Source organism: Podarcis bocagei (genome assembly GCF_964188305.1).
Source record: "Podarcis bocagei genome assembly, chromosome: 4".
Classification (NCBI taxonomy): Eukaryota; Metazoa; Chordata; class Lepidosauria; order Squamata; family Lacertidae; genus Podarcis; species Podarcis bocagei.
In genome coordinates, this window is record NC_138128.1 from 72616098 (window position 1) to 72627748 (window position 11651).

The 11651-nt window shown below is 45.4% G+C and overlaps 1 protein-coding gene across 1 annotated transcript in view; it reads right to left on the reverse strand.

Moving 5' to 3' along the window:
- TBATA (thymus, brain and testes associated) overlaps window positions 1-10447 on the reverse strand; it is a 35289-nt gene extending 24842 nt beyond the window's left edge. Inside the window, exons 1-6 of the mRNA XM_081189860.1 lie at window positions 10240-10447; window positions 9320-9559; window positions 8504-8674; window positions 6132-6217; window positions 3010-3174; window positions 1247-1328 (exon numbers count right to left, since the gene is read on the reverse strand). Coding sequence (XP_081045986.1) covers window positions 1247-1328; window positions 3010-3174; window positions 6132-6217; window positions 8504-8674; window positions 9320-9539 — 724 coding nt within the window. The 5' untranslated portion in view covers window positions 9540-9559; window positions 10240-10447. The remainder of the gene's footprint in view (window positions 1-1246; window positions 1329-3009; window positions 3175-6131; window positions 6218-8503; window positions 8675-9319; window positions 9560-10239) is intronic.
- Between the last annotated feature and the right edge of the window lie 1204 nt (window positions 10448-11651).

Consider the following 11651-nt stretch of genomic DNA (forward strand, 5'->3'; position numbering starts at 1 on the left):
TGCTAATTTAGGTGCATATCTAGGAATCTAATTTATTATGTTTATTCATCATGCAGGTTCATATACTGCCAAGTCACAAAAAGGGTGATGTGCCTAAGACACTAATAAAACAACATAAACTTAATAAAACAAAGAAAACTGTTCATAATATGCAGATTGCACACAGCTGAGTCACAATACTGAATGAATAAAAAAGGTTTAAGTGCCCAATGCTTAATAGTGAGGGTGTCTGCTTAATATCAGTTGGGAGTTCCATGCTTTTGGCACTGCCACTATTAAGGTCCTATTCCTGGTAGTTCCACCATGCACCACTGGCAAAAGTGTCGTTCCTAATGATCTAATGGTCTGGCAAGGCTTTATGGAGTGAGGTGGTCCAGCAGGTAAAGTGTTTGGCCTGGTGGCATATTGGCAGCCAGGGCAGATATTTCAGCAGAGATGATGTGTGCGGTCTCGATGACCCAGCCAGGGGTGGAGGAAGGGGAGGGCGGTGAGGGCAGGCTGCCCCGCCCTGGGTGTCGCCACTGAGGGTGTGTGTGTGACAAACTGCCAGGCGGCACTCACCGCGGGGCCTGCAGCATGCCTGAGCCACGCATCTCTCCTGGGAGTGATGCGGTGGCTTGAGCGCCCGCAGGCTCCATACTGCCCCAAACAGCCCACCCACTGCCTCCTCCCCAGCTGTAGGGCGGCTGAGTGGGAGGAGGCAGGCAGACTCCTCTGAGGCCCTGTGGAGCATCCTGCCCCAGCTGGCCCCACCCCTGCGGGTGGCTGGCCCCATCCCCAGGCTGCCCCAGCGCCCAATCGGCTTGCTCCGCCACTGGGCCCAGCCCAGTCAACAGCTGAGCTGCTAAATTCTGCACTAGCTGCAGCTCCCAGGCCAGTTCTAAGGGTGGCACCACACAGAGTGCATTGCAGTAATCCAGGGTACCAACGCATGAACCACATTGGCTGGGCTATATAATCTGCAAATGAGACATAGCCGGAAACAATGACCAGAAAACCAGGACTGACTTGTCGGCTGCACATTCTGCTGCAATCCCCCAGGTGCTGCTGTGTTGTAATGTGTGGAAAGGCCTATGCTTCAAGGTGGCATTGCAAATGTGCTGCATGCCCTGAGTGTTTCGATGCATTAGACAACAACCCACTGAGCTGCAACGGGTGTTAATAGGGGGAGATAATTGATAACAAAGTAGAGATAATGCACATTTCCAAAGGCTTTTGCTCCTTGCAGGCTCTGCATGCACCTTACCCCTCTGCGCAGCCATGAGCAGCCATTGCTGGATCGCAGTCAAGGAGTCTGTCTGCAGGATCTGAGAGAGCAGCTCTAAAATCTGTTGGCAGAAGAGTACAGTGGGAAAGTGTCAGCACAACCGGGGTCGGAGTGACATTGATACAACAGGGTCAAGAGGGTATACACACAGGCTTATCTCGGTAATTTTTATGCTGGTGAGAACTTTGCCCTACCTTACCATTCGTTGTTCCTATGGTGCAATCTCCCCACGCCTCTCCCCGCAGTCCCAGGCAGGGGTCAGAATGAGGACGCTGGTCAAACCCTTGGTGGGCTTCCATTTATACCTAGTAGCTTGCAGGCAGCAAGGTATGGAGACCTAACTTAGGGTAATTAGGGTTGCCATGTGTCCTCTTTTTCCAAGACACACCCTCTTTTTCAGGGGTATAAGGTAAAGGGACCCCTGACCATTAGGTCCAGTCGTGACCGACTCGGGTTGCGGCACTCATCTTGCTTTATTGGCCAAGGGAGCCAGCGTACAGCTTCCGGGTCATGTGGCCAGCATGACTAAGCCGCTTCTGGCGAACCAGAGAAGCGCACGGAAACGGCGTTTACCTTCCCGCCAGAGTGGTACCTATTTATCTACTTGCACTTTGACGTGCTTCCGAACTGCTAGGTTGGCAGGAGCAGGGACTGAGCAACGTGAGCTCACGCCGTCGCAGGGATTCGAACCGCTGACCTTCTAATTGGCAAGTCCTAGGCTCTGTGGTTTAACCCACAGCGCCACAGTGTGAGATCTTCCCCGTTGCCATCACACTTTCCTTAGGACCCCTCAATCCTTAGACAGGTGTGCTTTTTTCTGTCCCCTCATAAGCACACCTGAGTTACACAGCCTAGCAAAAGTTGTGTCATATGAATCTCCGATCTGTTTGGGCACTCGCTCTATGTAGGGCTCTCAGAAAGTGGCTATTTAGAACCAGGTTTCATTCTTTTCAAAGTGCAAAGAGTTCTGCACTGGTTGCCCATTTGCTGCTGGGCTGGACCAAGTCCAGTGTGTTATTGTTGGCCCTTAACAGCTTGGGACCAGTTTACCTGAAGTATCACCTTAATCCATATAAGCACATGCAGCTGCTTGAATTTGTGAAACTGGCGCTGTTACAGATGCCATATAATACTCATTCCACAATTGTAAGAAATCAGTCCTTTAGTTCAGCAGCATCTACACTTTGGACCCCCTCACCTATTGACACCAGGCAGGTTCCTTCGCTGTACTCTTTTCAGAACTTCTTTGAAAGATTGTTGTTTAGGCAAACTACATGTGCTTATCCCTTTTTTGGTTACTGTTCATTTTAATCATCTTTTGAATGTTTTTAAACACCTGTTTTTAACTGGTTTTTTTTAAATTAATGTTTTGCTTTATAGTTTTGTAATCCACTTGGATTTCTTACAACCAAATGGTATATAAATTTTGTTTTTGTTTTCTTTAAAAAGATAATCATTTGCTGCTTTCCTAACTTTCCCCCCAAAGCAAATGAAACATAACATTTGTGTGTCTGTGCGATAATTATCTGCTTTATCAGGTTTAATTTCTAATCCATTCTGAGCAGAAACTGTTCTTATTATTCCATCAAAATCAAATTTAATTTATAATCAGCACTGAGCAGAAACTTTTCTTATTACTCCATCAATAAATTTACAGGAAAATAGTTGTAATTGGTTTGTGGTATAGGTTAAAAAAGAAGAAGAAGGGTCTGTTTGCCCCTTTTTTTTCATGCATGGCTTACTATAAGTTCTTGGTCCCGGAAGACCAGGGTCGCATCCTTGCCTTTATTCTTGGCATTGTTCCTGTGCAAACGGCGGGACGAATGGCAAGCTGTAGCTCGAGAGGGAGGTGGGATGAGACGTCCTGTTTCTTCTGAGTATTGCGTCTCCCTCCGAGACTTTTCTGCCTTAAAATACAACAACAAGCTACAGTAGAGGAACTGGACATGGAAGAACAAGTCAGACACAAAATCTTGCAATGTATGGTGCTCCTGTTCAGAGTTGTAGTAAGCCAGCCATACCGTCTTTCAGGATACGCCATTCCATTCCATTCCCCTCCTGCCCATGTTTTCCTTTCCCACCTGCTCTCATCTGTCAATCAGCATTCCATGTCTACTGAGCATGCTCTGATCTTGCTGAATTGAGTTTGCAGTCTGCCCCATATTCACTATTAGCATATATTACAGCAAATTAATTCTCTGATTATGGATCTGATAAGGAACCTTTAATGTGGACATAATCTCAGGAGCCTATTTTTGCTCCAGTAAAGGAAACACATTTCTTAAGAAACCATTGTGAATGCATTTTGGCCACATTTAAAGGGCCCTCATACCACTTTAACAGTCACTGCTTCCCCCAAATAATCCTGGGAACTGTAGATTGTTAAGGGTGCTGAGAGTCCTTAAGAGACTTCTATTCCACTTACAGAACTATAGTTCCCAGAGTCTCCTGGGAAGAGAGATGGACTGTTAAATCAGTCTGAGAGGGGAATAGGGGTCCCCCAGGATTCTTTGGGGGAAGCCACAACTGTTAAATGTTGTAATAGTGATTTAAAGGTGTGTCCTTTCAGTATCAAGAACATTTACGAAAGACTCCAAAATATGACATGGGGAAAGTACTAGATGTTGAAATCAAAATAACCCATCCTTATTTATAGCTGAGGCTTGTGAGCCATCTACTGGTGGCCAACAGTGTATATGTGTGTGAAAGGTTTGTAATGACTTTTAGTTAAGCATGATTGATTGAGTGATTGGTTGGTTGGTTGGTTGGTTGATTGATGTGTACGTGAGAGAGAGAGTGTGTATAGTTGGATGGATGGATCTAGATAGATCTGTGGTGCTCAATGTTTAGGTTTAATGAAAAGAATGTAATTAGAACTTGTATGTTATAACTGGGATATGTTGCAAGACTGTCTCAATGTGCATTAGAAAGGGGTTATGCAAGAGGTTTAATCAGAGGTTATTTGTAAAGACTGTGTCCAATGTCGAGAATATAATCAAGATGCATGTGTATTGGAATGTGTGTACCTACTTCTGAGCATCAGGAATTAGCATGGAAAGAGGTAAATGTTCTAAGTGTTTACCAATCTTTAATCCTAGTCAATCAACAAGTGTTGATGAAGGCAGGGGAACTCCTTTGTTAGGTGAAACCTAACCATGAGTACTTCAAAGCATAAAAAGAACGAAACTGAATAGAAGAGGATTAGTTTTTAGGAAGGTATAATTAGGAGCGATGCCTTGGACTGACTGCTGCACTGACCCTCTTGAGATGACCGTGCTATAAAATCTGGACTCCATCCATGCAGACTAAATAGGTGGGGGGGGGGGAATCATATTTCTTAAAGCTACAATGGTCTCCACTGCTTTCAGTTCTCCAAAGGAGCCCAAACCCTGGGCGAGTGCCTGGAACCTTATGAACTTTTGCTACTGCTTGGCAGAGAGATGGGGAGGCACACAACTTTTGTGTATATATCTATATCTATAGCTACGTGTGTGTGTGTATGAATCACTGAGCTGTGGCTTTAAACGATTGATATGGAAAGACAGAGCCTTGAATCTTGTGTTTCTAAATATGAGTGGTTTGTAGCACTCAGTGAATTTGAGCTGGGTGAACAAAGCTCCTCCCAGAAAGTGCAGCGCTTCATTTTTGAGCTGCCATCCAGGTTAGGTTGGAACAAGCTGCTCCCAGTATTATCTGTATTTGAGGAAAAGCTCAAATTTCGGTTGTGCTAGTCTTCTGCTGCTCCATAATTCTGACCTCCGGTAGAGTTTCAGCACCAACCCTTACAAAACTAGAGATGTTGTGTAGTTGTGTACTTGGTTGGCCTTGTGTAACCGGCCACAAATATTTAATTGAGAATTGGCCCAGGCAGCTGCTCCAGAAAGTCAGTTGGAGCCAAAGTTTCAACAATGGGAAGGCTAGCAACTGCATGCCATTCTTTGCCTAGGAATCACCCCAGTCTTTCCACAGTGTCCTGCCCTCTGGTATTGGACCTTAGCCTCAGAGTTCAAAGAAGTAAGCTGGATTGGAGTGTTGACATCCCTAAATCTGGAGGTTGCTTAGATCTCGTGGGTTTTCCATGGGCACCTGGTTGGTCACTATGGGAATGCTGGACTAGAAGGGCCATTGGCCTGATCCAGCAGGCTCTTCTTATCTTCTTGGAGTTTCAGTCTCAGCCCAGCCCATGGTGGAGCTGAGTTTGGGAACCGGTCCACCTCCAGATGATGGCTCCAGCTCCCATCAGTTCTAGCCAACAGAGATGATGGGAGCTGGGAGTCCAATGACATTTAGAAGTTGCAGGTTCCTTGCCCTCTGCAGGGGAGTGTTATGCATGCTTATTCATTTCAACAGAAGTCCATCATGTCACTATATCATAAAATCACAGAATTGTAAGGTTGGAAGGGACCTCAAGGACCTTCTCATCCAATCCCCTGCACTGCAGGAATCCTGCCCACTGCCATCCCTGGGTGGGCTCAAACCAGCAACCTTCTAGTTAACAGTCAGACACACCAATCCACTGTACCCATGGGTTTATCACCCCCTACCTGTACATTAAGCATTCCACTAACTCGTCTTTGGGTATTCTTTGAATGAGAAATAATTTATTCTGATATCAACAAAATGAGGAGTTGTCATCTTCTGAAAGAATCACTAAAGAAGACAGCCCAAGTCTGAGCAGGGTTACAAAATGGAAAACAGAAGTGCTATTTTTCCTCATTATCCGAACAAATAATTGTACTGGACTGTTTTTGCTCCCATCCACTGTACTTGGTTACTTTCATTCCCAGTGTTGGGCTCACCCCCTTCCTTAGCAAATCAGCCCCACGGGATGGGATCACAATGCCACCCCCTTTTTCCTACTCACTGCCTCCTTTTTCTCAGTGGACGAGGCGGCTCTGACTCTTGCAGCAAGTTCCCTCAATTCTTCTCGCCAGGCATTGGACAAAGAACCTGCTTGAGAGAGGGGAGGAATGAGGAAGATGGCAAATTTGAAATAAAAACAAAAGTGGCTGGGATGCGGTCATGTGGGAGCCAGGATCGGCTGCGGATTCCCTCCCTGAGCTTGCCTCTGTGTGTAATGTGTGGAACAGTCTTATAGGCAAAACACATGACTGGCAGTTTTGTGTGATATATTGATAGCAGGCAGTTGGATTGTACCACTTCAGAAGGCAGACTGAACGTTCCACTACACAAAAACCTCTTGTGCATTCAAAACTAGCATGCTCGTTCTATTATTTCTTATATGCTAGTTTTGACAGAGGCATCCTGGCCTCTGGGTTATGACGGAAGATCATTGTTTCAAATGAACATTCAGCAGCAACTTGATGAACATTCGGAAACAGCTTGGAAATGAGGCCACATTCATGCCATACATACGAAGCACTCTTTTACCACTGTAACTGTCATGGATTTCCCCAAATAAACCTTGTCTGTTTATTGTCTAGCCTCGGTCCAGTATATCTGAAGGAGCGTCTCCACTCCCATCATTCTACCCGGACACTGAGGTCCAGCACCGAGGGCCTTCTGGCTGTTCCCTCACTGCGAGAAGCCAAGTTACAGGGAACCAGGCAGAGGGCCTTCTTGGTAGTGGCGCCCTCCCTGTGGAATGCCCTCCCACCAGATGTCAAAGAGAACAACAACTACCAGACTTTTAGAAGACATCTGAAGGCGGCCCTGTTTAGGGAGGCTTTTAATGTTTGACGTAGTACAGTATTTTAATATTTTTTTTGGAAGCTGCCCAGAGTGGCTGGGGAAGCCCAGCCAGATGGGCGGGGTATAAATAATAAATTATTATTGTTGTTGTTGTTGTTTGTTAAGGGTGCTGACCTCATGGGCCAACAATTCCCAGCACCCTTAACGAACGGCATTTCCCATGGGGGGAAGCCATGGCTGTTGAAAGTGGTATAAGAATGCTTTGTATATATTGGTATGGATGTGAACCCAAGTTAAGCCCCTGGCAAGAATTTGATGCAGATTCAGAAACAGCTGAGAACCATATTACAGCCTGCTGAGATCACATGAGAAACAGGCACACACACACCCTGTTTCTGCTTTAATGTGGGTGCTATTAATCACCGTGTCCTCAGGAGGCATATTCATCATGATGGTATTTAATGGCACAGTCTGTGATATAATAGCATTGACAACCCTTGTTGATTAGGATAGATTGCAGGTGGTGAAGTGGATCTCGGAAGGAAGCTAAGCTGAGCTTTTTGACAGTAGTGCTCTCTGTGGTATCGTAAGATGGGGCAACAAATCATACACACACCAAAACCTGTTTCATACGACTATCAGGACTGTGCGAAAAGCTCTCTCTCCTTTGGAGACAAGCTTCCTTGTAATTGTCCAAACAGGCAGGAAAAAGTCTTCACCCGGAGACTCTTATCAGTATCTGATCTAAGCACCAAGCTACAAAATATACCAGCTCCAGATCTGTGCCCTTATGCACAGATATTTGGATGTCGGTCGTGCTGTGGTCTAAACCACTGAGCCTCTTGGGCTTGCCGATCAGAAGGTTGGTGGTTCAAATCCACACAATGGGATGAGCTCCTGTTGCTCTGTCCCAGCTCCTGCCTACCTAGCATTTTGGAAGCATGCCGTTGCAAGTAGATAAATAGGTACTGCTGTGGTGGGAAGGTAAATGGCATTTCTGTGCGCTCTGGTTTCCATCATGGTGTACCGTTGCGCCAGAAGCGGTTTAGTCATGATGGCCACGAGACCCGGCAAGCTGTCTGTGGACAAATGCTGGCTCCCTTGGCTTGAAAGCGAGATGAGCACCGCAACCCCATAGTCGCCTTTGACTGGACTTAACTGTCCAGGGGTCATTTACCTTTAGCTTTATATGTATACCATATTTTTTTGCTCTATAAGACTCACTTTTTCCCTCCTAAAAAGTAAGGGGAAATGTATGTGTGTGTTATGGAGTGAATGCAGGCTGCGCAGCTATCCCAGAAGCCACAAATTTTGAGCATGAGGAACATGATCCAGACTGAGACCCTAGCATGTTTGTGGAATAGCGTGTGTGTGTGTGTGTAGAAGGTTTAACTATTAGCCCCAATCCAGATCAAGGCCCCTGTGGGCTATTTGCATAGTGGGGGGAAGCTCATATTGAAGTGAATGGGAGGTGTCCCCCCCCCAAAATACTCTTGCTTTGCAAATTGCCAGTGTGCACCCCTGGAAAGTTGTGCATGTGTGAGTGTGGCGCTTGCGTTGGAAATATTCCTGTTGCATACTAACCTGTTGATAGCCAAGGGACTGGAACAGGTTGTGGGTCTCCGATGGGTATCTGAGCCCCAGGCGCCCCCAAAATAGAAGCACGAATCTGACTTTTTATCATTGGGTGAGGTGGCAGAATGGTCTGCTCGTACCACTCGTCATTAACGGTGCAAACAGGAGCACCGTTCAAACCTGCAACAGAAGAAGGCATCCATGGGTAAGTTGCACAGGAAAGAACCACATTATAGAAGAAAACTGGCTTGAACCAGAGATTGGAGGAGCTACCTGGTTCTGCTTCAGAAAGGATTTCCTAGACTCAGATTCTTCACCTGTGTGCCTGCTGAATCTTTAGAACTCCCTTCTGGAATCCATTTCGGATTTTGAAGGCTCCAATTCTGCCTTCAAACTGTCTGAAAGGTGAGACTCCAGCTATGTACACACCATACATTGAAAGCGCCCTCAAAGAATCATGGAAACTGTAGTTCCCATCACCCTTAGCAAACTACAATTCCCAGTGTTATTTGGGGAGGTCATGTGCTTTCTGTGACGTGGTGAGCCTACATTAGGGTATTAATTACCAGAGGAATTTTTGTTGTTGTTGCATGCCTTAAAGAGCTAATTGAATTGTCACACATTGTACTTTTTGCATTCTATTGCATGCAAAGCACATAAATATGCCACTGCAATTTACAGCTATAAGCAGCAATTTTGTGCTGCAACATTTGCGCATTTTTATTTATTTATTTAAGCGCTTTCAGATTTTCATTACCTAACAAAAGCATGCCTGAACTTTACTTCTGAACAGACTCGTACAGGATGGCACTGCTGCCTGTTTACCTTGAATATGAGTGACTCTGTGAGGGTGGGGATTGTGCCGTGAGAAGAAAGAGTGATGGCTGAGGCAGCCAAACCGAGCGCTGTTCTTGGAATGGGGTCTCAAGGCCTGAGCGCTGAAACGGAGTGGGGTATTCAGGGCCATGTGTTTAAGCTTCCCTGCCAGAACAGTGATGTCTTTGCCTGTGAAGGGGCTGGCAGATGGACTCTTCAGATCCCCCATTTCCTCTTTCTTAGATGGTCCTGAGTAAAAAGAGAAGAGGCAAAGTTTTAAAAAACAATTATACAACTTGCAGAGCAACGGATGCCTAAAGGATGTCTCTCCTAGGAAAACAGTGAAATTTGGTTCCCTTGGCTGCCTACGTAGTACCCACGCTCCTCGTTCCAAATCCACAAAGGTGTGCAAAAATAGTTTGACAAACAACTTTAAATAATTGCAAATACCCCCGTTTCTAGTGAGACAGGGCGCTTCTAGACTGTGGCGAGTTTGCAAGTAGAATTGCAGCAAATTCAGCTTGTGCAATTAAAATGGTTTTGGATCTGGTGCTCTTATGCATCAAGCCTGGTTCAAAAATAACCTGACTTTCTACAGCAAGGAAGGCAATGTAAAAGCAATGAAAAAGCATGGGATAACAATTGCTTGACATGATGCTGTATAAACAAGCAAATCCGAATAAATTCTGAATAAAAACACATTGTCTGGAAGCCAATACAGTTTAAAACATTTCTATTCCCTCCCACTGTAGTGAATGCCTTTAAAAATACATTGATTTTGCTCTGATCTGGCCTAACTATTACACGTTATCTTTTACACTCCAGGGAATCCAACCAACTTGATCAAATCCAATGTCTAGATGAACGCTGGCGAGTTCTTGTATTTTTCTCTCCATAAAGAAGTCAATAATTCAGAATGTTGTACTAACCTTAAAAGCCACTCTTAAACAGACTGCCGCAAGTAAGGATGATGTGAACAATCTCGCATAGGTGTGCAGGAAAGGTTTTAATGCCAGAGACTCTATAACAGGGAGCCTGAGTCATGTGATGAACGAGAACTTGAGAAACAGAGTCTGCAACAGGTTTGCTGAAGAACAAAACAACGGGCCATTTAAAGACACCCTCCCTTCTGACAGTTTTGAAAGGTGACCTGGAGTCTTGGCAGTGCCACTGAGATCATATTCTGAAGACCCAGCAAGCTCTTTCTCTCAAAGGATTGTGTGCTGTTCAACACCCACACCCACACGTTGCATCGTCAGCATCAATAAAAGAGATGCAATTGTGAAGAAGCATTGAAGCATCTTATCAAAATGAAAACAGAAACTCAGAAACATAGCTCAGTTTAATGATGCTATCTTGAAGCCCCACAGTGCTGCATAAGTTGACTTTGATGATGTTTCCATGTAGGCCTGTGTACAGCATGTGCTATATGGAAAGCAGCTAATTAATTACATTAAGATGTTATGGTTTCAAAGTTTGGTTTGCCCAACGGAGGTGAACAGAGCCAACAGCGATTACTGGAGGTGAATGCTGGAATCTTTCTTCATTGAAAGTAATCAGAATTTGTGAAATGGTGATCATGCAACTTGCATTGCAATATTAACTAGCCCCTGCTAGGTCCTGTTTATTCAAACGCTGCTACCATTCCTGGGCAGGGATATTCCTATCCTACATGAACGATGATACATAACAAGAGTGGGGAACCTGTGGCCCTTTAGATATGGCTGAACTACAACTCCCATTATCCCTACATGTTACTGATGGGAGTTGGGGTCCATCAACATCTGAGCGACTGTAGTTTCCCCACCTCTGGTATACATTTTTCACTCAAGGAAAGATATTGCATGTACCATTTAGGCTCATGGAAATGTGATTGCCAATTAGGGTCTTGATTTGAGCAGTACCAGGCCTGGAATTTATTGTTGAACCCGTTGTTGAGTTTGGGGACCTGGCTCTCCCATATCAAGTGTAACCCAGCACCGTTTCCCAGCCAAATGGAAAAAGAGTGTTATCTCTCTGAAGTTTGTCCCCTCTTAAAGTGACTCCGTGCAGCTGCTCTTCCTATTTCTGACTTTGGGTGAAAGGATTCCTCAGTCAGCTTCCAGGTGGGCTTGAACCCTCACACTTTTTGGTTTACAAACAGATGTAATCATCCACCTGAAGAGCTTTGAAACCCCCATTTCAATGGAATATTCTTAAGCCAGTGGTTGTCAACCAGTGTGCCATGTCACCCTGGGGTGCCTTGAATGGTGGCCAGGGGTGCCACAGGCAACATTGGCCTCGGTCCTTCTTTCCTTCCCTCCCTCCTCTGCCTTCTCGCATCTCTGCCTCCCAAAGGCTT